The sequence below is a fragment of the Bombus fervidus genome, chromosome 4 (assembly GCF_041682495.2).
Source record: "Bombus fervidus isolate BK054 chromosome 4, iyBomFerv1, whole genome shotgun sequence".
In the NCBI taxonomy this organism is placed as follows: domain Eukaryota; kingdom Metazoa; phylum Arthropoda; class Insecta; order Hymenoptera; family Apidae; genus Bombus; species Bombus fervidus.
The window spans coordinates 3,357,985-3,384,881 of NC_091520.1; the positions used below are offsets into that span (position 1 = coordinate 3,357,985).

General features: G+C 32.0%; 2 protein-coding genes across 5 annotated transcripts; both read right to left on the minus strand.

Annotated features, from left to right (window-relative positions):
* Positions 1–913: 913 nt before the first annotated feature.
* On the minus strand, positions 914–10,538 carry LOC139986081 (uncharacterized). 4 transcript variants are annotated; one of them, XM_072001090.1, is made up of 5 exons: positions 10,281–10,538; positions 9,274–9,665; positions 5,198–5,368; positions 4,447–4,836; positions 914–4,070 (listed from the first exon to the last, which is right to left on the minus strand). In XM_072001090.1, the coding sequence occupies exons 1-5, from the start codon at positions 10,525–10,527 to the stop codon at positions 3,822–3,824; spliced, it is 1,449 nt and encodes a 482-aa protein (XP_071857191.1). In that variant the 5' UTR covers positions 10,528–10,538; the 3' UTR covers positions 914–3,821. The 4 variants fall into 4 exon arrangements, with proteins under 4 accessions (XP_071857191.1, XP_071857190.1, XP_071857189.1 ...); XM_072001089.1 differs by having other exon boundaries at positions 5,153–5,368; XM_072001088.1 differs by having other exon boundaries at positions 5,102–5,368.
* An 11,848-nt stretch (positions 10,539–22,386) lies between these two features.
* On the minus strand, positions 22,387–25,465 carry Hd (humpty dumpty). Its single transcript, XM_072002436.1, has 7 exons — positions 25,201–25,465; positions 24,310–24,934; positions 23,869–24,197; positions 23,594–23,796; positions 23,320–23,523; positions 23,066–23,252; positions 22,387–22,986 (listed from the first exon to the last, which is right to left on the minus strand). Exons 2-7 carry the CDS (start codon positions 24,906–24,908, stop codon positions 22,811–22,813), a joined length of 1,698 nt encoding a protein of 565 aa, XP_071858537.1. The 5' UTR covers positions 24,909–24,934; positions 25,201–25,465; the 3' UTR covers positions 22,387–22,810.
* Between the last annotated feature and the right edge of the window lie 1,432 nt (positions 25,466–26,897).

Genomic DNA, 26,897 nt, shown 5'->3' on the forward strand with positions numbered 1-26,897 from the left:
TGAAACTAATTTGAGAATATTAACATGCAGCTGCAAGTGTGTACAAATATTTTTAGAACACATAATTGTAGGATATGCAAAAGAAAAAAGTATGCCAGGTTGCTGATAACAGTTCGCTATTGCAACTGGTTCAGCTGTCTTGCTTATTGTTACACACACACACACACATACACAAACACATACAAACACAAACAAACACATACAAACAAACAAACACATACAAACACAAACAAACACAGACAAACAAACACATACAAACACAAACAAACACAAACAAACAAACACATACAAACAAACACATACAAACACATACAAACACAAACAAACACATACAAACAAACACATACAAACACAAACAAACACAAACAAACACATACAAACAAACACATACAAACACAAACAAACACAAACAAACACAAACAAACACATACAAACACAAACAAACACAAACACATACAAACACAAACAAACAAACACATACAAACACAAACAAACACAAACAAACACAAACAAACACAAACAAGCACAAACAAACAAACACATACAAACACAAACAAACATATACAAACACAAACAAACACAAAAAAACACATACAAACACAAACAAACACATACAAACACAAACAAACACATACAAACACAAACAAACATATACAAACACAAACAAACACATACAAACACAAACAAACACATACAAACACAAACAAACATATACAAACACAAACAAACATATACAAACACAAACAAACACATACAAACACAAACAAACATATACAAACACAAACAAACACACACACAGGTGTGTGTTTTTAAACCATAACAGATATCTCTTCAGAAATTGACAAAACAAGTTTAATAATATTTCAAAATGTTAAGACAAATTGGAAGGAGAAGGTATCAATTGGAATAAATATTGGTTTTAAAATTTATTTACACATGCTACACAATATACACTGTAAGATATGAAGACTCGCGTACGACCTTCTGGACGCTGTAATTGCACCAAGTACACTCGTAATTTGCCGCGGCAGACCAAACAGTCATATCGCTGAAATAATTGCACATCGCCGTAATAAAAGTTATAATGTAGGAGGTGTAACACTGGTAGGTCGGGCAACAAGAATTTAACGAAACAAAATACAATTCGTACAACAACAACAACTGATGTTACAGGAAGATACAATTCGGATGGCATCACGTACGCTACACGATACATCGTTCTATATCGCTGTAGAACTCGAGCGAAACCGGCTTTTTGAAATCGATGAAAATAAATAATTCGATTCAATTTTCATAACTGTTTGATTCTTCTTCTTTTTTTTCCTATTTTACGCTTAAAACATGGAATCGATAATTTGCCATTTCTTATTAATTTATAAGAAGAGAAGAGACGAACGAAATGATACTTTGCTAACATGAAATTGGATAAACAAATGGCAAATCGATGCGGATAAATAGCAGTACCGCTATACACAAACGCATATTCTTCCATATTTTAAGCATCGAATTATTTCATCTAGAACCACCGAATGTAAGCACAATTATATATCTACTTATAAAATTACGAAAACAGAAACACAAAAAATGTTAATCAATCGAGAATTCCTTAAGAAGCTAAACTTTTGGTCGGAGAAAGGAACAGAAACGGATTAACAAGTATCGTTCGATTGAACACAAAAAAAACGAAAGATTGCACTCGCCAATAATTCTTGAACGCTATACACATACTGGTATTTCTTTCTTCTTTTATAGTACGACAGGCACGCACACTTACGCACACGTATATTCTAATATTTGGACATTTGTACTTGACGTATTTATAATCGCATGTATAACAAAATATTCAAAGCTACATTTCTTTCTCGGCTCTGAGAATCGTTGAGCCTCACCTACATAGATGTAAGTAGTTTGCACTGTCGTACATTTAACTGCCTACTTCTCATAATTATAAATTCAGAGAAATATATCTTTCCGAATTAATTTCAACGACAATTTTATCGGTGTTCCATATTTGCACGAAAATTTAACAAAAAGAAAATGTTGCTTTACTCTTCGTAATACGATGAACATTTAAGAACTTTCTTCTTCTTTTTTTTTTTTTTTTTTTTAGGCATTTAAATAGATCCAACCACTGTTAGGCCTACATTTAAAGGCAAATGTTCGAAAAATAAATATATTAACTTGGCTAACGCGACAATCGAAATAATATAAGCTCAATAAAATTTCTGTTGGGCCCCTTTAAATATTGTAAAATTATTTCAATGATCTTGTATGTATATCGCACGTATACATATATAGTAGAATACCGAAAAATATAGCAGGAATACCGAAACGATCTATGCATATGAGAAAATACATAGATAAGACGATACATATTTACATACATATTCCCCTAAATTAATAATTATCCTCGTATCCTAAGAAGGTGAACAAATTCTGTAACTTAGGTTTCAATCAGTTAAACAGTTTCACAATGCAAACCATACCACAGTCTCGCAGCTTAAGTAATTTGGTCGAGTTTTCAACATAAATTTCTTCTCCTAATCTTACGATAGAAATATTGTGTATACGACAGTAAATCGTCGTAGAATTCGACTTATCAGTACCTAAACAACCATCTCGGAAAATGAGAGATAAGGATTGTTTATTATTTTCCTACATGGCCTGTGTCCACCATCAGTTAGTCTCGAATCTAACATAGGTGCTTCAGGTACTCTTTCGAACAAATTTCTATTTAATCTATAACAAGAATACCGCGAACCTTAATAAATAAATACGTAAGTTGTGGCAAAATTACTTGGTAAGATTCGTTATAAAGTTGATTCGCATCTACGACGAGATTCAAGGGGGACACGTAAGATGTACGAAACGTGGAACTCGATTTTAATATGACAAAGTTACATCGTATTTTTGTGGAGAAAAATTAACCGTAAGTTTTAGTAATTGAATCGTTCGTATGATCCTGCACGTTGTTTCTGATGTTGATTATAAATGTTGTCCCTTCAAAAAGTATGTTTTAATGCGCTCAGTATTGAGTCGAATGTACATTTTTTATATATACTATTTATTAAATACCTATTTATAGAAATTATCTTCGTATGCTCGTCTGCTAACAGTCACACGAATTTTGAATGACTCGTCATACGTGTAATAATCTAATTCTCTTATACGTTCAACCAGTAATTCAAATAAAAGTGTTGTATACGTTTCATTTATACGAATTGCGCAAATCTCGATATCGTCTCAGCTACTTTCACAGCAGCGTAATATTAACGAATATATAAAAACGAAATAAGTATGTGGAATTTCCATATAAGAGTAACAGTGGTCTCACAACAATCAGTTTCATTCCATTAGCGTTTCATTTTGAAACCATAGTTTCTAATTAGCGTTGTATATAGTGAAAATGTCTCTAATACATATCGTTGCGTATTTATCTTATGTATATAAATATGAAATGTAACTTGTAACCAATTTACGACCTTACTTATTTACTTCGCTAATTCAAAGAATGCAAATTTTCTTCGCAGAAGAACAAACATCGAGAATCAAGAATTATTGCACATAAAATTTTGTTGAATTAGAAATCAAATAAAAAAGTTTACTAATCATAGTATCTAAAAGTATGCTAATAAATTTCTAGCTTTTATGTTTATTCTCACGTTAGTAAACGTTTGATACAAAGGAATCAAGAAAAGTACCTGTTTTGAATCCTAGATCGAAAATGGTCGGTAATTTCCGACATTCCGTAGTCGTATGATTTCCTACCCATAGAAAAATACTTTTTGTAAAAGTACGGTAGAAAGTTAAGGAAAAATTATTTAAACGATATCTTTACCGTTTTCGACCTGACAACCATAATTGTCTTTATCTCTGTTAGCATCTTTACCTTTATCTTCGTTTCCTTTTTCCGCGATATACTTTTCCTGTTCCTTCATTTTTCTTTCGTTTTCAACAGGTGCGAAATCTTCGTTTTTGCTCGTCGCATTCGCGGAATGGGATTTGTTTAGTAGAGAACTGAATTCGCCAAATTTCAGAATTTCTTCCATGGCGGACTGTTCTACATTTACCTGCCACATATTCATAATATTAGTATCTGGACTTATACCGTTGCCTACTCGCTCAAACTCTCGCTGGTTAAAATATTTCTGAATGAATTTCCACGAAACTAGGATCTGTAAGGATGGAAAAATGATGGAAATGCAGAAAATAATATATACGTGCTATCGTGAATAAAAAGAACTCTGCAATATTCGGGCTAAAGAAAGGAATTCATTGTAAAAAGATAAAATTATTACTTGACATTAAGATAAAAAGAAACCCAAATGTTAAAGGAAGGGAAAAAGTTGAAATGAAAATAAGAGAAACAAAGGTCATCTGCGAGGGCATTTAGAAATCGAAATTGATTACAACGTGATATTACGATATTATGTAAACACGTCTAACCTTTCTCGGTCTACCCCTTTTCCCTTTAACCACCGCCGACGGTGCTGATTGACAACTCGAACTTGTCAAGCTGTTCTTCCTTTTTGGCCATTGTAAGTGCGAGTCCAAATGCTGCTTCAATTTGTCCTGTCTGGCAAACATTCGGGGACAAATGCTACAGGCAAATGGTCGTTCACCCGTATGAACTCTTCTGTGTCTGGCCAAATGAGAAGCTCTCGTAAAGGCTAAAGTACAGAGGTCGCAAGAGAAAGGTTTATATTGCGCTTTTTCAGACTTGGACAGTATCGGCCTGGCTTCTTTTCCTTCGTTCAGTTCTGACCTCTTCGTAAGATTGTCACCCTTCTTCTTGATAATTAATTTTAGACTGTCATGCGTGTTCCTTGACGATTCCTAAAAATAGAATGACGGTGTAATGAAAATAATTGCCTACAATGAAGACGGTTCCTAACTTACAAGAACGGTAGTAATAATTAGATTGAAGTTCAACAAATTGATACGTATTACCAGAATGCATATTCGCGAAATTATAGTGCCGATTCTGCCTAATTGTTATGAATATTGTGCTGATACGTTATCAGAAATACCGAAATACTAAATACAAATACCAATGATCTTGAATATAAAAGCAATTTCAATTGTGATTATCTTCTCATACCAGACTTTCATCTCGTTCTTGTAAGTCGTCGTTCATCTGTATATCCGGTACTGTAGGATCTGCAGATGTGTTGTTAAAATTTGGTTCGGACTTAACCGTGTTCGACGAATCTACGTAGCTCTCCCTCGTAGACTCTTCCTTCGAAGCTATACGCTCCTTCGATCTAAATTCTAATACATCATTGTTTCTCGTTGAACGTCCCACTGAGACCCTTTTCTGACCTTTAAATCTTGTCTCTCGCTTGTACATTGGCGGTGGCATATGGCTCTAAGTCACGCAAAAAAAATTACAAAAAATTAAGATGCCAGTCATAAGTATTCTACGCTCGTAAGAGCGTGAATGTATTAGGTTAAACGTAAAGGTCACTTTCTGCTGCTGTATGCATTTCAAAGAATCTTATGAAAGCGTTGCTCGTGCTAGCTATAACGAGCGAACACTCTAAAGGAGAAATTGCAAAAATTTCAAGTTAGCTGAAAGCATTCAATTCGCCTGCAGATGTTCTATGAACAAATGGCATACATTTCACGTAGGTCGATCGTTAAAAGAATGAAGACAAATTTTTTCAGGTAGAATATTTCAAAAAAAAAATTCAATCTCAACAATAAGCTGTGTATCACGACAGTCGATTTGTGCTCGAAGGCGACACTTTCATCTCTCTGGAAGAAAGTTAACAATATATATATTTTATTAGAAATTCTTAATGGATTACCAGACAGATGACGATGATAAACGTTGCTTATAATACATAGTTCCGTCACTTGCGTCTAGGAAAGGATATTTGTTTAAATCAAATACTTCTTTTACAACATAACAGAATTGCAGTATCCGTACTTGGTAATCCAACTGTGAATAATTATTAAACAAATAGCAGAATGCAGAAACAAATCTACCAGATTTCTTTAGATAAGGAACCAAAGAATTTTAGACAGACCAGATAAATAATATATTTGACACAATTGTTAGACGAAATAGGCTCGATTATGTACATATATAAATAGATCTTATATAAAACTGGTACACTTACTATACCATATTAAAGAAAACGTAGATTTATTGCTCAATCTGTTCTTACTCATGAATATTCTTAATTCTTAACATTAGAAATCCTTGATAGTTCCTCATATAAATATACAGAGCTGATGCGTTCAGACTTGAAGCGCGTGTAGCATTCATTAGAATACGCAAGAAAGTCTTAACAAACATCCATGGAAAAATCGCTAGTCTGAAAATTACAAAATTTCCTGTTTCCTCATTGCTTATCGCTCAGTTACTATCTATAAATCCAGCTTTGCTTGCAAAACTTTTCCTCTGCGAATGAGCTACTATCACTATTTATATATAATTACTAATAGATCTCAATCTTCCACATTCTTAGAAACAGTTAATATAGTAATTACTTTTCAACGTTTCAGTCCCGGTTAAAAATAAATACATATAAGTACAATAATATCTCGCTCGATATTATCCTATTTATGTACTTGCAATTGGAAAAGTTTTCCTGATACAAGTTGTTTGCGTCTAATGTTAATACTCACTTTATCGTGCATGGAAGAAACGCCTGTTATTTCGAAATTTCGTGCAAGAATAAGCTGTAAGCTGAGAAATAACTATAAAAGCTTACATAAACGTTAAAACAAGAAAATTCTATTTTCCGCTAATGAATGGCGGCATGTGTTTATCTATGATTACACAGGGTAAATCACCTAAAAGTTTAAGTTGAAATATTTTCGATACTAATAATTAGGTATATCGAAAATTGTTTCAAGTGAAAATTAAATTGTTCGAAGACGGACGTATTTTGACGTTATTAGTTCTTCCGTAGGTAGGCGCGTAAAGGTCATGTAGAGGTCAACTTTGACTGTTTAAACGGACTCGTATATTTTTTGATACATTAGCTGATGCAGCTCGAGATTCTCTATAAAAAATTATTAACCTATTTTTATGAAAAAAGTGTTAGTTGATAGATGGTTTAGCTTTCATCTTGCAAAACTTATCATATGAAATATAAAAAAAAAACAAATCCAAAAATATTGCCTTGCGTTTTCCCTACGACAAGTTTTACAAGATAAAAGTTAAGTTATCTATTGAATTGATAGTTTTTCGATATAAGTAAGTATGTAGTTTTATAAAGAATCCTTGAAACATTTTTCGATTTATTATTATTAAGTATTTAAAATAGTATAGACACCAAGCTAAAAAAAAACTTAAACACTTAAATGACTCACCCCGTATAATGCTAGTACTGCGTTTATTTTGTGTCACTTGGTAACAACTAAAAAATTTAAATGATTCGGTTGATAAGTTTAAAGTAACACGCAATAGTTACTTGACTATCGGTTAACGCACTGTATTTAGACTGTTCAGAAACTAATCAGAAACTAATGGTTTATGTATCTATGCTTTTAAAACCTTTTGTATACATTAAAGGTTCCATATAAAACCTATAGCGACAGGATCAATCATGTTAAAAACGTACACAATTTAAAATAAACAGCTTCTGAAGTTTTTATACAAATGTCATTAATTTGTTAGTGGAACGAATATAGCATTCTCTATTTTTAATCATTGAAACAGGTAAACTGAAATTTCGGTTTTCCTCCTTTTATGGATAATAGTCCATTTAATCTCAATTAGATGACATTAAAATGTATTGATAAAGAGTAAAGAACAAAGAATATGTTCCATTTGAAAATTGTACTGTCCCAATTTCTCTTCGATTATGATAAATCACCCATCGTTAAAATCTCTTCCCACGGAATGACATTTTGTTTGCGCAATTGTTAATATATTCGCAATTAATCTTACACGTGTTTCAAGGATAATGCAACATTTAGTTGACAGTAACATTTAAAAAGAATCTTATAGTAATTCATTTACATTTATACATGCACGGTGTCTCCGAAACCGTAGCGCAAGAGGTCGAATGATTCTACGTATAAAAATGAGTCGAAGAAAAAAAAGAATAACATTTCTTCGTTCAAGACGTTGTTCCCAAGGAAAATAAGTTCGAAGATCCATCAGGTGTACGTGTACTAATTGTAAGCTTCGAGGTATTCGACTTCTCTTTCTGCTTGTGTTTATATTTATAAACATGAACAATGTTACGATTTGCTTTCTATTATTGCTGCTGCCTTGTTTCTACGGTCGCCGTATTTGCGATGGTTTCAGAAATAAGGATAAGAATATTAATTTTTAAAAATCATTTTATTGACGTAACAAGCGTTCAAATTGTTGACGCGCTGCTGCATGTATAAGTCTGCTTGTCTAATTAAATTATTACCAACGCGAGCAGAAAGACAAGTTGAATGCCTGGAAACTTACAATTGGCACGCGTGCATCTGACGGATCTTCGAGCTCATTTTCCTTGAAAACAAAGTCTTGAACGCAAAAACGTTATTCTTTCTTCGTCGATTTATTTTTGCATGTAGAATCATCACCCGAGTGCACCGCTTGTGCAACGATTTCGGAGACACCTTATGTATAAATAATACAAGGTGAGACAATAACTTTAATCGACGTAAATATTTCTTTTCTTTTTAGAGATATGGAAAATTATTGTTTACGAAAGTTCTATGCTATTGAGAGACTCGTAATATGACGGTAATACTTTTTTTGCACGTGAAGGTTTTTCGAAAATTTCGACTTCACTTTTGTGTGACGCTTTAATTTCTTATCCCTGATAAAATAGGGAATGTTTGGAACAATTGAGATGGTTTCAACGAGATCATTCGACAAAGAGAAAAGAGTAAACAAGAAATCTTACATCACAGCAAATGTTGGAAGTGATACCCGTTTGCATCGATCCCCCCCCCCCCCCCACCCTCATCAATAATGGCCCGCTATCTTCTTCTTGGCATTGATAAAATTAAAAGTTTTGTAATCTCTGGTGTAATATTATCTCACGGTATTTGTAAGTTAATGTTCGAGTTTTTTACATTATTTTTACAGATACATTAATGTAGTGATTGAATTCAAGGTAACTTCTTATCGATATACTTGTATAGATATAAATACTTTCGCGATAAAATATGTTTCAATAACTAATATAGTTCGATTCAGGTATATGTGGATTTGCGTGGCTGATTACATACGTGCACGTACATTTTATGCACTACGATAATTTGACCGTTTTGAATTTTCTCTATTATTTTAATTATATCATTCGGACTTACAATTTGCGTTTCCGACGATCGCAAAGGTTCATCAAACGTATCCTCGTGCCCATCGATCACCATCGGATCGTCTTCCACCTCAATTTCTTCCACCTTGATGTGATCCTCTAATGACTCTATGGAAGACGGTTTTGGTAAAAATGGAATCACGGACGGTTCCTTCATGTACTCCGTTGTATGAACTCTCGCCTCTATGTGACACCGTTGCATCCGCGTTTCCACTCTCGTATAAGGGCTACGACTATTTTCTTGATTTCCCTGATCACCGGAAAGACCACGGATCTCTAGATCTGTGGCAGTTTTAATCAAAGATGGCAAATGTTCTTCAGCGACATCGATCGAACCGCGGTACATAAAATCCAAGAGACATTCCATTTCTTCAACCGCAACACCTACGGAATACGGTGTAAATAAGTAGAAGTCATATCAATATCTACTGCATCTACATAAATTTAAATAAATTTGCACACCTATGGTCGTGCTAAGCTCACACAATATTTACATACTCGCATCTAGTATCAATATACATTGTTTACTAGACATCGATTTCTTCGTTTACTTGAAGAAAAACCAATGTAGAGTATCTTAAATTTCATGTAAGAAATCAATTTATTAGGAAAACCGTTTATATGTATCGATAAAAATATTTTTCAAAGTACTTTGTTACGCAAAAATTGTTCAACGTTGTATTTCTTCAACGTTCAATGTTATTCTATGCTATGCTATGTTATTTACAGCGTTAAAGGAAACGAAAGAATACAACCCTGATATACTTAACCATACTTCAAAACAGACGTTATTGCACGTTTTATAGAATTTTAATTAGAAATCATGGCGATCAGTCTCGTCATTAGAATCGAATAATTATAACGCTATAATTCAGCATTAAATTTTGTTGTTCGACGCTACTACGTTAAAAGTGAATTGACTGATATCAATACGTAAGACAAGGTCATATATTTTAGAGAATAGCGATTGTTAAACTGACTTTTACCTTTTAAGCTTACCTTTTAAAATAAGAATTGGTTGTTCACCATAGTGTTCTTTGAAAACTCTTTCAAAATAAGGACTGCATGCTGCCAAGACCAGTCTATGTGCCCTTAACATTCCACCTTGACAAGCTAACGTTGTATCAGTCAAAGAACCACTCTTATAGAGTCCTTCAAACAATCCAGACAAGTTCGCTAGGTGATTGTTCCAAGTTAGGTTGAATGTTTTCTCACCCATTGTTATGACGCGTTCACTGTCAAACATACCACAGGCACACATTTATTCCTTAGATAAACATAAATCACCTTTTGAAACTTTTCCATTCTTTTCTACTACAAAATGTACCGTTCATTGATAATAATTAAATAAATAGAATTTTTTAAACAAATTTCATAACAATTTTGCCCAGAATAGTATTTCTAGGATGAAATGATGCAAACGTTAATTACATTAATTTTCGTAAATCATAAATATATTATCAAATGCATTGCACATTACGATTTTAATTAGACCAATTACAATCTGCTCAGTGTTTGCAAAATTATTGCAAAGTTGGGTAAACTTATTATTTAACGTAACGATCACGTTATTTTATGAGGTTTGTACAAGAAGTTTCTATAAGCTCGAATATGATCTCGATATCTCGAGCGAACAAATTTCTTGATATTTACCCTGTATAATAATCTAACAATAGAAATTAACGAACTTCTTAACAGTTTTCTATAATTCACGAGTGAATATTTATATTATTATTCCACTTCTCACATAAAATTTAGCGACATAAAACTTGAACTTGCATTTCCAGTTCTTAAAGGAAAATGAATAGACACACAAATATCACGTTGTGGGAAATTATCGTTCTTCATTGTGCAACATTTGTACAAATTAATTTGATATGCGGTGTCAAACTTTCCAGCATTATTATATCTTATAATTCTCTAAACAAAATAGCTAAGAATCTTGGCTTTGAGTACTTCTATAGTTAAGAAATTAGTTCTACAGATAAAGCAAATGTTGGCTAACAGTTGTTGCTCAAATGTGATGTATAAATTCTGTCTGTTGAAACATCAAAATAATACAATTTTCTTATGTAATAAACAACTGTGCTGAATTTAGCAAGTATATACAATAAATCGAGGACGTTTTGAATAATATATTTCTTACAATCATACTTATAACGGATGCATTCAAATTCAGACATGTTCTGTCCAATTATCAAACATTAATTTTACTGCACAAATATTCATTCTGTACAAAAACAAAGAGGCGCATCTCTTAAGATTCTATTTTATGACACATTAAGAAATGAAAACAGAAGTAACATTAATTTATATTCTATACAACGTGAATCTAAATTCATGTACAAATGAAATTATGGAACATTCTGTGGCTCAGGATAAGACGAAAATTAAGAATAACAAAATTGCGCTGGGGATTTCGTTTTCAAGAAAATCAGCTTCAAGTTATTCTACACGCGAAAATAATTCAAAAATATAAAATAAAATTTGTGTTGGAGAAAGTAATTCGGATATACGTGTATTTAATGCAGAATTATTTACTCAGCCCACGCGTATTCGACAAATTTTCAAACTTCACTTTTCTCGACAACGAAGTTTCAAACAAGAAGACGTTGTTCTATATTTTTCACTTATTTTTGCACGTAGTATAACCCTCTGCTAATTGTCCACTCGTAATCGTCTAATCGGAAATTAATAAAATGCACAAGTATTTGACAAGTTTTCAAACTCGTATTTCTCAGAAATAAAGCTTCCAACGCAAACTTTGTTATTCTTGATTTTCGTCTTATTTTGAGCCATGGAATCTCCCTGACTTCACTTTTACCACGAATTAAGACCCACGCCCGGTGCGCATCTATGCCAAACATTGTATCGAAATATAAAAATTTAAATTATTTCAAGCACATCTTGAAATTCTGTTAAAACGTTAAATTACGTTACGTAATATTGAACGTTCTGTACCATTTTGTTTTTTTTTTTTTTTTTTTTGGCGAATTTATTATATTCTTATTGCAAGTTGTCTTCTCGATTACCTTTTTATTAATAATATATACAAATATATATATAAAATCTTTGTGTATCCTGATGCATACGCCGTAATGCTGTTACTATAATAAATGTACTGTCAGGAATGACAACTTTTTCAATTTTTTTAAATATCTAAAAATTATTGGTTTTAGTTAGCATACTTAAAATTTCGAATATTTTCCTAATGAAAACATTTCTGCTTTTCTTGCTGAATAAAGTTTACGAACCTTATGAATTTTTAATCATTTAAAGGAAATTTTAGTTCTGAAGATATTGAAATCCTATGTCACAGACGAAGAATAACATGATTTCTTTTTTGTAGAGTGCACGAGTGTTTCTTTACATAAATCAAACATCGAAGATAAATACGTATTTCTGCTCATAATGCTTCACTATGCAGAAGTATTCGCTATAAGAAGGGCTCTTTACTTACATAAATTTCAAACAAATAAACTAAGAAAAATGTGCTACATTTATAAAAGAAATTGGTAAGGTTAAGATAGATAAAGGTATGGCGGCACAAATTTATGGCATAATCTGTCTATCACTAACATCATTCAGTATAATTGAACATTTAATAAATTAGGAAATTGACTGAATTAGAAAGAAACATTCTTCGCTTTTATTGCAATATCTAGAACACGCCTAGCAAAACCAAATGGTTTCGCTGTCCTGGAGAAACTATAAATTCTTCAAAGATCATGCATTAGATAAAACAATATTTATTGAATAAAAACCATCAAAAAAATGTCATAATGATCTAGTAATTTATTCATTAATAATGGTTTTTATACCTGTGTAAAAAAAAAAGATGCTTGTGTTTCCTTGTGCAGTTATGCAATTTTAATTCAATCTTAAATTTACTTCATTAATATTATATTATTATTAATGATAGAAACTACTTTTTGCACAAATGTATAATTTGCTAAATGTTTATTATATCTAATAGAATAATTAATGTAGAACGGTTGTATAACATTAAATTACCCAAACATTGTCGTATATAAAAGCAATACAAATATTACTAAATTATTACTAAATATAAAGTAAACATTTATCTTTTTCTTGTAACGTGTTACTTTAGAGAATAGATAACTTGCAAATTAATTATAAGATCTATTTGCTACTATAATTTTTTCCTGGCATACTGTTTCATTATATAATCTCTGTAAACATTATTTCCAATAAATTTTTTCTCCTATTCTTCTCTATGACTACACTCTACTACTGCACATATTTATTTGTCTTTATATTAATACTCCTTCGGAAATCCTCCAAGAACGAAAGTATAAATATAAACCGAATGACACGCAATTAGTAATCAATAGAAGCAAGATATCTCAGGGTATTTGAAACGTGCAATGATTCTCATGATGTATTAATTTCACTAAGATGTTTCACAGAATCACTTTAATTGTTTGTATCAATGTAATATTTACGTAATGATTGGTATGTTATAGCTGTACCTGTAACGAAGTAGTGTTGATGTTTAAACATCTAACCACTGCAGAATGTTCGTGCAGTTAACGAGTTTACGAAATCGGAAGTCCACCTACAACGATCAACGCCGAGAATAATTTGTCGGCACTACCATGGTCGATTTGGAATAATGTTCGAGTAGCAATGTACTGGGCTTAAGAGAAACAGGCTTTTTAATAGATATTATGAAATAATAATTTAAAGGCAAATTTATTGATTTTGTGTGAATTCGAATTGATTCACAGAATTTTGAAAATGAAATGCATCTGATAAAATCTGATAAAATTCGTTGTTGTTTTATATAGTAACAAGAATGACGTAAAAGGTCTCTGACGCCCATTTTGGCACTCATCTTTACACATGTATTTATTTCATACTTTAGAAGTCATGAATTTAACTTTTAATACTAATTATACATATAATATGGACGTAAAACAAAATATGTATGATAACTAATGAAAAAATTTATGCATTAAAATAATTTAGAAGATAAGTTTGTATCCTAAATTATATATTATTATTATTATCATATGTATTGCATTTGTTTAGTAAATTGTAAATATTAACTTAAAAATAGGTGATTATAAACAATTTTCTGATTGTAATGGTTACCTAATTCTGTAAAATATATTTATTATAATATAAAGTATAATATAAATATAACAATTTAATAAAAATTTGATTTGATAAATATTCACAGTTAATATTTAAATTATAAATCCAATGAATTATTGAAATGGTTTGCACTTTTTACTAACTAATTTAAGCGATCTATTATATTACAGAACAAATTTAATTTGTTTACTAGTAATTAGAGTATAATGCGATACATTCAAGCCAATGCAAAACTTGTCTAAATATTTTCATTACTATTAATATGCTCATTAATGTTTGTAGTAAATATATATGTTGCACAAGTAGTTATCTTTCTCTCATGAAATACAAACCAGTAGCTACGAGAAACTTAAAATATAAAATTAATACAAGAGTAAAAATAATATTTAAATTATTTTAATTGAAATAATCGTATAAAAGCTAATTAGAAAAGCAATTGCATTAATTTAATTGAATTGTAGAAATTAAGATTTGCTTTCAGTTTAATGGAGTGGAGAAAGTTTATTTCGTTATTTTTCTTATTAAAGTAATTGAAATACGAAAATACCTCAGTGAAGCGATACGGTCATTAGCCGATACAATTTAAGCGACGATTTAAAATATATGTACTTTCACGGACGTACGTATAACGTACATACATGAACAGAAAAATAGAAAGTGGATCATCAAAGATAGAAGATCAAAAGGAATATTTGAATGAATATTTAATGTCGGGATCATGAAATAAATCAAAGAAGCCTGACCGGAAGAGAAATGGTATTGAGAGTAATATTGAAAAAGTCAAAAAATTCTGAAAAATAATCGTCAAAAATCAGTTAGAGGATACCGATATGCAAATCTTGAAAAAAGGGTACATACAATGAATCTAATGCAACAGTCGTCGAAGAAAACGAAGAATTTTTATATAAATTACTATAACGCTTAACACACAGTACCTGCAGTAAGAAATTTGTACATTATGTAGAACGGAGAAAATATGGATTAGACAAGGAGAAGAATCGAGAACGACCACGACGGGAAATGGATTGAATTACGTATTTTCCTTGTTTAATCGGATAACCTAGCTTGAAAATTGTGCAATTATATTAAATAGAGAGATCATAAATTGGACACAAAGATACCCAATTTAACGTATAATGTAATGTTATGTTTCATGTAACAAAATGAAAGCACGAAGAAGGCAAGCAAGAGCAAGTGAAATACGTATCTATAAGCAGAATGCATGGCTAGGTGTTCATGTTCAACATTCATACATGGCAAGGGAGTAGAAAGTGGGCTGAAGGGCAGAGTGATCTAGCGATGGTCATGCGCAGGCGTGGTACCTAGGCCCGATCCATAATTTCGTTGGTGGACCCCGTCACGCGTTTGCAAGGGGCTAGGCCGTGTGTCGTCCGAATGCACCCTTTTTCCCTCTCGTTTCGAACCATGTACATACATAACTACGTCACCGCACAGCAGACGCGGGGGCCACAAAAATCGTCGACCATTGGGAGAGAGAACGGCCCCCTGCGCGACCAAGGGAGCCGTCATCACGGATCGTTGTTCGTCACCGCGTGGAAAAATGTCTAAACGTCTGTTCATGGAAAAAAACACACGTCTGGTTCTGACCGCGTAGAGAATTTAGAACGCGTTAACTAACGATACGAAAATGTACACATTTCTCCAACTTATAGCTGCAACTATTTATGAAACGACAAACTTGAAATTTCAATCTTTCAGTTAAACGATGGAACGTTCAATGAAATTATGGAACAGGAACGTGATAAATGTAGAACTCACTGTCCGAAATTGCATTTGAAGATATTTCGATTTTCGTTCCAATCGCTTATTTTAACAAAATCGAGTTTGAGATTGTCCTGAGGTATTAGAAAATTAATTAAATCCGATATATCTTCCCGTAGATTAAATTTCTGTGCTCGTTACAATTTACGTAAGATGAAGACTATATTTTATATCTTTATCGTAAAAATTGTTGTCAATATTCCATTGTAATTTTGATCTTTCTAATTAAAAATAAAAAATTGCTTTATTTCGAGATAACTATCTAACTATGGAGAAATATTTTTTATTCAATGCTAGCTTATCGTTGGAAAGTTTATCTTCTATAAAATTTTGTAATTTTATTCATATTCTACTACTTGTATCTAAAAATTTCCTAAGAACGAAGCGATAAATTCTAATGGTTGAGGTGTTGATAAACCTTATGATAAACTGATGATAAAATAAAAGCATTTTGGTATAATGATTTAGAACAAAAAGTATTTTGTAAATGTACCCATCATCTTTATCAGTTATATATATATATATAACAATTTCATAGTTGTAGAAAAAAAATAGCAAAGATATATTATTGAAAATGTTGAAACAATTAACAAGTAATGAAATAATAGAACTGAAGTAACTATTTATTAAGTAACTATTCGTCTGATGTGAACATTTGAAAAATATTATATAATTATGTAATGCATTATTACGTAACTATATGTTGCAACTAGGTAATGAAAAATAAAATAAATGTAATGTGTAGTTTATCATTAAACATATCGTACAGATTAATTTATTAATACAAAACTAAATTTAATGTACAATTTCTCATTTTTCCAAAAAATAGATGTAGATGGAAAGATAAACGTTGTTTAATATTACCAATTTTATCGCAAAAGTTAATGTCTAGATATTTTAACATATTTCAGAAATAAAAGAATCATTTGTAGAATACAAACATACGACAATACGTTCGATGTTTATAAACATCGAAGACTATTAATCATCTGTTAAACGCATCAATCTATCTCAATCTTACATGGTGAAAATTTCAATATAAGTGTGAGATATTAATGATATGATATGTTTGATTTCCGAAAATCAATCTTTTTACCATATAATAATTATAAATTATATATGATAATATAAAAGCTTTTCCCGTTTGTGTGCACATGGTGCTTAGTATTATTGTAAGAAATATGCTACAAGCAAAGATAATATTTATGTATTACTAAATAAAATATTCGAATATTGGTATAACAGTCCAGTAGTGCGATATGTATATCTAAAAAACGTAAGAATGAATGCGTAAACAGAACAAGATAAATATTCGTAGCCAAAATGACGTTAACGTAGCATTACGATTGGAAAACATTCAACAATATGCACTGATTACGTAGTGAACAGGTGTACGCAATGGGAGGAAAAGATAACTCAACAACAAAGTTCAACCTGTGTTTTTATAAGCATTATAAGTAGGTATATTTGCTTTATTATCGAGTACTAGAATACGTGGCTGGTAAGTTTTTCCCTCTTTCTAATTGCAATTTTAAGAATCTCTTCATTTACCGATGTTGATTTTTTTTTTTTCATTGTTTTAAATTATATAACTATGTAAATATACTACTTGGATAATTTAAAACAAGTTTCGTTACGAAGAACCCAATGTTAACAATTTGACGTTATAACACTATGATAAAGGAACGATTGATATCAGGCGTGTGTAATCATCATTATAGGTACACATTGTGAAGATAAAGTTATCGAGACAATGTTTTATGTACAGAAGCGGATGTTCCTTGCTTAAAAATTTCATTGCTTTGAATTTAAACTTAAAATTTACCGTTGAAGTAAAATACAACACTGTGTAACGTTTTCCCTTAAATACCGGCTTAAATTACTGGAATTACAAGGATTAAATCTGTACTCCTTTTTCGTTTCACATTTTTACAACGAAAAAATCTAAATCACAAAAATAATTTGCTGACCTTCTGTTGTGTTATTTATGTAAAATTACTTGCAACACAGCTTATTAAATAAAATTACTAACGACGACGATTACTACGATATTTAAAGGAGAATTTTATTCACGTTCGAATAACTGCGACCTATGTTCGATATACGCACACACTATCTGTATCCTCATACAAGTATAATAAACATACCAAAACTATCCACTCAACAGACTACCAAAATAACAGCGCGAACAGAAGCAGAAATTTTCACTGGCATTGAATTCTTTTCACGTTACACTTGCTCGGTCTACTAATATAGTAAAGTACACATAGAATATTTTAATTCAAATCATTTATCGCTGAAAATTTGTTAAGCAATTTTTCTTCTTCTTTTCTATCTTCCAATGATACATGATACGCTTAATATCTAGCGCGTCTTGGCTCGATCAGACAAAAGAGCTTTTATGCGAATAACTCTAAATTTTGAATCAATAAGTATCATCTACTTAAGTTGAAGCGAAAAAATTGAAATTAAATACATTTATTGTACGCTTTAACTCTTGTTCCAGACGTCCTTGTGATAATATACTTAATTATATTTCATCCACATATGATGCAGCATATGATGAGCTTTTCATTCAGTTAAACAATCGTGAATACCTGATTTTGTAAAATTCATAGTAAATAATGCATATTTCAATAATGACTAGTCATTATGATTTATTTGAAATTACATATCGAGGTCACTGATTCCCGTGACTAAGGTATCCAAGAATGCATAAGATCTCCCGTGGCTGGTTAGAGCGCTCTAGAACGCTGAAGATCAAGAGAGCAAAGAGTCGGTTTAAACCGTGTGCCCCGTCCCAACGTCGACTCTATTAATACCCGCGCCTTGTCGTCGCGTCTCGAGAACGTGTGCACCGATATAGAGGCATTAACACGATGAGACTGTCCTTTTATTAAAAAATCTTCTGGTCTTAAGAACGAATAAACTGAACAGAAATCGTATTCGTGTTGATCTCGATACGAATAATATAAGAAAAAAAAAAAGAAAGAAAAAGAAATAAGAAATCGTAACAGTAAGATTGCTAAAAGGAATCGAGGCGATTTTCATATGTTAAATGTGAAAATATTGAAACATATTTAATTTTACATTTATCGTTCCATCAAAATGGAAACATCAACAGTCTACTGTTACAAGTAATTAAACGAATTTACACGTTTGATAGAATTATACGTTTGATTGTGACAAAAATGCTCTCTCTTTCTATAAACTGCGTTATTCCATGAAAAAAATTGTAAACGAGAAGGTGCGATCAGGTTATCGACTTGAGTACGAGACACGACAAGGAAGGAAGGAAAGGAGTTGCAGCTTTAACAGGACATATCGTAGATGTCGTACAAGTGCATTCGCAGTCAATTATGTGATCAGCTACAACCATTCGCTTCATGAACCTATTAGGAACAAGTTAATAGAATCATCGCATCGTTCCGATGTGCGATGAGTTATCATAAACAGTACGAGTAAAGGTATAAACTGTTGCAATTTTAATGGAGTAGCCTACAGATGTCGTACGAAGACTTAAGCCCGATCGGAGTCAGCGCAAATATCTAATCGACAGTTTGGCAATGTCATTTCACCCTTGTAAAAGTTCTATCGTTAGTTCGACTCGATAATTGATTCAGATCATTAAACAAGCTGGCGTTGCTCAGCGATTTGCCAAACGTGTCTTAAATAAAACAAGGGATAGTCGGGAGTGAACGAAAGGCAAACGTAAAAAATTATTTCACGTAGGTAGACGAATGCACCCTAACCAAAGGCCATTTTCATCGGATTCACTCACCTTTGATTGTACGAGAGGATGAAAGTTACGGGAAGTCTTGTGAGATTAAAATATCAAAAACGAAATCAATCGACGAGTACAATCCAAGAAGAGGAGGTAGGTTAAAATACACCGTGACAAGTTTTCACTTTTTCCTTTTCCACAATCACCGTACACCCTTACGTGTTCCCCGAAATAACCAGTTTCGAGCGAAAACGCGCACCGCGAAAAAAAGCGTACGCGAAAAACGTACACCACGTAAAGAATCGAGCAAGCTATCGAGCTCACTCTGCGAGGGGCACGGCACGTGCTGGGGCTCCCTCGACCGAGTCGCGACTGATATCATTTCCAGCGGGGGACTGTGGGGTCGCCAGCCAGAACCCCACCAGGGGGTCTTCGTGCAACCCCCACGCGGTGTCGTAGTAGTCGTGTTCGCCGTCGTGGTTGTAGCTCGTTGTCGTGGCTCCACCGTTGCTAGCCTCTCGAAACCCCCTTTGCACGTACAGGGAATAAGGGACCAGGATGTATACGTACATCATGGGGAGAGAGACCTCTCTCTTCTTCTCACACACTGCGATCCTGTCCGCGTCGTTCTCTCTTGCACTCTCACTCCCTTGCTCCCACGTACCATTCATTTCCGTCTCTTTTCTACGCGCACTTTTATCGTATATGTTTCTCTTTGTTTCTCAACGAGCTTCTCTCTCGTTCTCAACTCCTATCCTTGTTTCGCGTAACGTGTTAGGTCGAAGCGTTTGTTTCTCTTTCGTCGTTCTCCTAGCTTCGCCAGTTCTGTGTAAAGCACACGCAATACCACACCAACACAGCTATGGATCTTCCCCCCCCCCGCCCTTCACCGATGGTCCCCTCCCTTCGCGCGAATCCCTTACCCCCTACGTATCCAGCAGCTTTATCCACCCTGAACCCTCCTATGTACGAGGGTTGCTTCTCGGCAGCCTGATCGGACGTTCGCGAGAAGGGACTTTCCCCTCTACCTCTCTACGCCGCCCTAACCATACTTTCTTCGTATTTCAGATTTGAGGTTGTTTTATTCTCGAGAAAAATTCCATCGTCCTATGTTTTATCTCCTACAGTCTACTCCTTGAGACTTTACCTTTAATGTTTTGTGAAATTCTAAAATATCGCATGATCACAAATTGCCGTGCATCTCATTCGGGGGAGATTAATTATGTACTTGATAATTAAAATTTTTAACATCGCTTCAGTTACATCGTTGTATTTATTTTTATTTATATATTAATCGAATTCCCTTTTTCGCGTTCTTGCTCGTTTCATGCGAGGTAAGATTTGTTCCATTCTCACTTTACGAGTAACACTACTTTCAGCTATCTTTAAAAGTACGATAACGATTGCGATAGCATTATAAAGAAATTTGGCTTTGAATCAAGAAAAAGTCAATTTTTAAATGGAAGGTAAAGGAAATTCCTAGTATACGAATGTCACTTTTACCAATGCCATTGGGGATAATATTATCAGTGCATTATTCCATTCGAAAATTGAACTCGCATAAAAGACCTTGTAACATGAAACTGCTCGTTGAAGAGAATCGCAATACGATGAGCACAGACTGCAATGGGTACTGACGTAATCATGACATGGATACATACGTACTCGTGCCCAATGTATGCGTAAAATATACAATATACATATGTTCATGTAAACTGTAATATATTGCACAATTTGTAACATGATCAATAAAATTTTAAAAAATTTTTCTTGCAAAATAAAAATCTTTTACAGTATAATTGAAATATTAGATAAAATATAAATTCAAATATTACATTTCTAAATAGTCGAAAAAATATTTCTATCTTTATTAAACTAAATATTTACCGAAGAAAAATAAGCAAAACAATACCTTATTACAATAAATTGATTGTTCACGCTCGAGGTGACCGGGCGACCAATTCGGGGGCAGCGAGCGAATATCGATTCGTTATTTTTAGGGGTAGTCCATCCGCGAACCCCACCTTCGTCGCGCCCCCGTTTGAAAATTTGTCTGTAATGAATTATTGTTACGTATATTTTCGCAGGACCAATATATTCTGTGAGTAGTTAAACAAAAAACACCAAAAGTGAGGAATATCAAATAAAAATATAGCAACACTATTTTTATACAATTTTTATTAACAATATTTTTTGTAAATTTAACACAATTTTTAGATATTACAAAATATTTTTACCGATAAAAATTAATTTTATTTCTATTAAAATTATATAAGTTATAATAGTTTATTTATTTATTATTTTCTGCACATGTTTTATATAAAAACTAACTTGCATCTACTGTGCATCTATAGTGCATCTACAGTGCATCTACTGTAATTAATTAACAAATATAATTAGATTGAAACAACGTTAAGATAGAATATAGTTTCAAGTATTTAAATTTTACAGCGTCTTTGTTTTAAAACAGATCGAATGAACGATTATCATTTATTGTTAAATATTGATTACATAGTAAAATAACCGTTTTATTAAAAATTTTTCACAAAGTATGGTTATTATACTGACTTTAATACAGTGCCAGTTTTGTAAATGATCTGTTATACATTTAATCATTATTGTAGTCAATGTATAGATTTCAATAGCAATGATAATAATTATTACTGCCCTAATTAATATTATGTTAGCATCTGACGATCCTTATATTTAATATTTTAATTTGATGTTCACTGGTCCAATGAATTTTAAATCTTCAAATAACTTGAATCAATTGATTTCATTGATGATTAGTTTTGAGAATAAATCATATTATCCTAATATCTAAATTCTTTTCCTCAAACTAATTAATAAATATAATCAATTAAAACTTTGCTGTAATCTCCTATATTATTACAATCATTTGTCAAGACCATGTATAAGAATTATTTGAAAATTTAATATTTTCTATAATTTGAATATTTGTTGGGTCAGGACTACAAAAATCCTTTAATAATTCGCTACTGAATCCACAATCGCTCAAATTCTCTTTACCAAAAACATTTTCTGGAATTTTTGGTATATTTCCTAATTCCATTTGTTCTGTGAAAATACAAACATTATATACTGTTCATATGATTTTTATATAAACAATCATAATTTTATGGAAGAAAACATTTACCAAAATTATTTTTCATTGCTGAAAATGAAGTTGTTGAGTGTAACCGTGCACAACTCGCAGAATATTGTTCTAACTGACTAGATTTCATTAAAGAACAGAGTGAAGGCAAGACATGTGGTAGGAGGGGTCCTTTTAATTCCAGAGAAAAATATTTTTCACTGTCAACACGAACTATGCTTTCTTTAACCTGTAAAAAATGAAAATAATTTATAATTCTATTATGTATCACAACTATAGATATAAAAATATTTTACCCTAATTGGCTTTAATGTTGCACCGTGAAAAGCCACTGGTGATAAAAGAGTTGGAGGTACTCCTGCTAAAGGACCAGTTGTTGTAATGGCAGATTTACAATTAATTAAGAAGTTAAATAAAGCTTGTGATTCTACACCTTTTACAAAAATCAAGGATTGTTTCATATTGTCCAGTTCAGTTTCTTTTTCTAATGTCATTCTTGCCTAGAGAAAAATCTTAAAAAATTAGTATTGGTATAGAAATAAAAAAAAATTGTACATGCTGTAAAATTACTTGAGAATTGTTAATTTTACGAATTTCAGAATTTTCAACTCCTAAGCTCTGCAGCCATTCATCTTGTGTTTCATCTTCATCATCAAGATTTTGATTCTCTGTATAGCTCAATGATGTAGTTGAATCTGCTGTATCACATCCTGAATCAGTTACATCTGATTGCCGTTTACCATCTTTTCTCAAAGGCATTGTATATTCAATTTCTATGAAACAGGTGCAAATGAAAAGTAAAATGACGTCAAAAATTTTCTCTACATATTATAATTTGTTCATACCTTCCTGTTTTAAAGACTGTCGAAAACCACGTGTTGTAGGTGTCAAAAGTGCATGAGCTTCAGAAATTCCACAAATTCCAGCAGCACGGAATAATACAGTAAAATTGGTCGCACAAACATAAAAATATGGACATTGTCGTGCTCTCAATAAATGAAAAAGTGACCTAAAGCTTTCACTCCATTCTTTGTATAAAGCTTCTTTAATGAGCATGTTGTTTACTATCATAGAATTACTTGTTAAATTTGCACTTACTTTCCCAGTAGAACGAGGAAATAACTCCAACCATGGTAATGAAGGGTGCTGCCATATTAAGCAGCATCGATGTAACCTGTTTAGCAAATATTTGAATTGATATATATATATATTTTTTAACTTAGTAAATATTTAATATATATATATATTTTTACTAAATTAAAATATACAAAACATATAAAAATTACCTTGCATTTGGACTAGTATCTAAAGTTGAATGTTGTTCACTAATATCCAAACATCTTACAAAACCAGTAGTACCAGAAGCTTCTTCGCTAGTTTTTAATTTACAATTCCAAGGAAATGGTTTTGGAGACATAAATCTCATTTTAGTTTTTAAAGTCCAATCTATTGGAATATATTTTTCACCTTTCGGTATTTCTAAATCCAAAATATTCTTATTTGCTTCCAATTGTAAAAATGCATTGCTAAATGTTAAACAATCATTTATTGAGTTTTCTGTTTCACTCACTTTTGGGACTTTTATTTTTAATAATTCAAATAGTGTATTATCATTACTAGCTTCCATGTCTGGAGGTGTTATATTAAACTTTTTATCTGTTTCATCTTTAATGAAAGGATTCTTTCGCTTTTGACCTACACAATGATTGGATACAATATTTTGATTATTGGTTTTTTGTGTAGGCTCCGATTCTAAATTTTTTTTATTAATGCGTGTATTGTTTATACGTGCTTGTAGGGCACGCTTTTTCATTTTTAAACGATGCAACTGCATTACTTCGTCTGGTCTTTTCCATTCTGATTGCAATTTATTTCGATCCTCCATTAGTAATGGAAATGAATTTTGTCATGCTATCATACAAAAAAAATATAAATGATAATTAATAATAACGTTTAACATTAAAAGATATAAATATAAAAAAGATATAACATTAATGTCCTTCTATATATTCTTAATATAATGCTGTAGAATTTAGTTTTTGCTATGTTCTGCACATTATCTATGGTTATACATGATAGGTTAAAGCAATAAATGTTTTATATTTCTGTTTATTTATGATGTTTTAAATGGTTCTTGACAATACTGAAAGAAGAATTATATGATTGAATATACACACCGTTTCTTAAAACCTTTTTATCAATCTGAAGATACTGTCAATTGAATAAAGATTTCCTCACTTGACACTATAAACAAGTCGACCCCATGCACATTAGAACAGTTTCAAACTTACTATAACCTGTTATAACGTACTAACAGCCAGTACCTAAATAGCACATACATATGTACTACATATGTGTCAGAATATGTCACACGTATCGCAATATAACGTATAATTACGATTGTAGAATAGATAAAAAAATCATAAATTATAATACAGACATATTTACAACTTTACTGTACTTTAAACGATATTTGGAGTAGTAAGCTGTATTTGATCCGTCCAGGGATAAGAAATAAGCAGTTATTATATATACATATATATTTATACTTATGTACGTACGCTGTGTACGTTATAGAAGTTCATCGACTTTTTCAATCGCTACTTATCATTTCTCATTTAAATAATAAAAGTTTACTTAATCGGATATAAACTAAATTATCATTCCATTTTTTTCAATACGTTTTTTTAAATAAATGTCCTATATAAATAAATACAGTAATGTTCGGCTATGTGGCCAATGATCGAGATCAGGAGTAACGGAATGACCATATATCAGGAGAGATGACTTTCCAACAATCGGTCCAAATTATCCGACTTGTGTTAATTGTACTGTGCTTTACCGTGTATGAATCGAAGGTAAGAATGAGAAGCAGGCAGTGCGAATGAGATAGAATAAATAGAGTGTAATATGACAGTCGACATGCAATTTAGAGTGAGGCTTCTTTAGTTTAAAAAATTGTTCAGTAAATTGTGAATAACATTATTTATATTGTGAGTAACACAATATAAATAACACTATTTAAACTTACTACACAACATATCTTTAATATATTTAACTTAATTCTCTTGGCAAAAGATTGATCACTTTTTACACTTTGTTATCAGATTTTTCCAGAGCATCCTTATCATCATCCACAAAATTCGTCATCCGAAACCATAACATCTGTGACGTAATATTCGTTGCCAATGCTGTGGTACCTTTAAAAACATTTATCAATACATTGTAAAGAGTTCTTTGTGCCAGTAAAAAATTTTTATGACTTTTAAACATTGTCAAAGTGAAAAAAGATTTCATAATGGCATCTTCAGGGAAAAGATACACAGTGACTATGGGAAAATGTTTACAAATTCTGTAGGAGTTAGAAGAGTGTTTAAGTATCGATGATCTTGCTATTGAATATGATATAAGTCAAAGAACCATAAGAAGAAGCAACAATCGACATGGAAGCCCGATTATACACATGGTTCTTAGCAAGGCGAGCGTTAAGAGATATCGTACCAAATGCATTACTACGGGAAAAGGCGAAAGAGCTTGAAAATGAATTTGGCAGTTCATCAAATTTTACGGTCAGTCAAGAATGGCTCTAGCATTTTAAAGCCAGATACGGAATACGTCAAGTATCCAAACATGGAGAGCTGATCCTGATGAATTAGTGACACATAACTTCATTGAACAATTAACAGAAATTTTGCATAACGAAGATCTTAAGGAAGATGATACTTATAACATGGACGAAACAAGCTTAATGTGGAAACTCTAGCACAGAAAACTTTAACCCATCGAGGTGGACAATGGATGGATGGCAATAAAGTGGAAAGAGATCATGTAACTGTGACATTTTGTGCCAATTCCACAGGTAAACATAAATTAC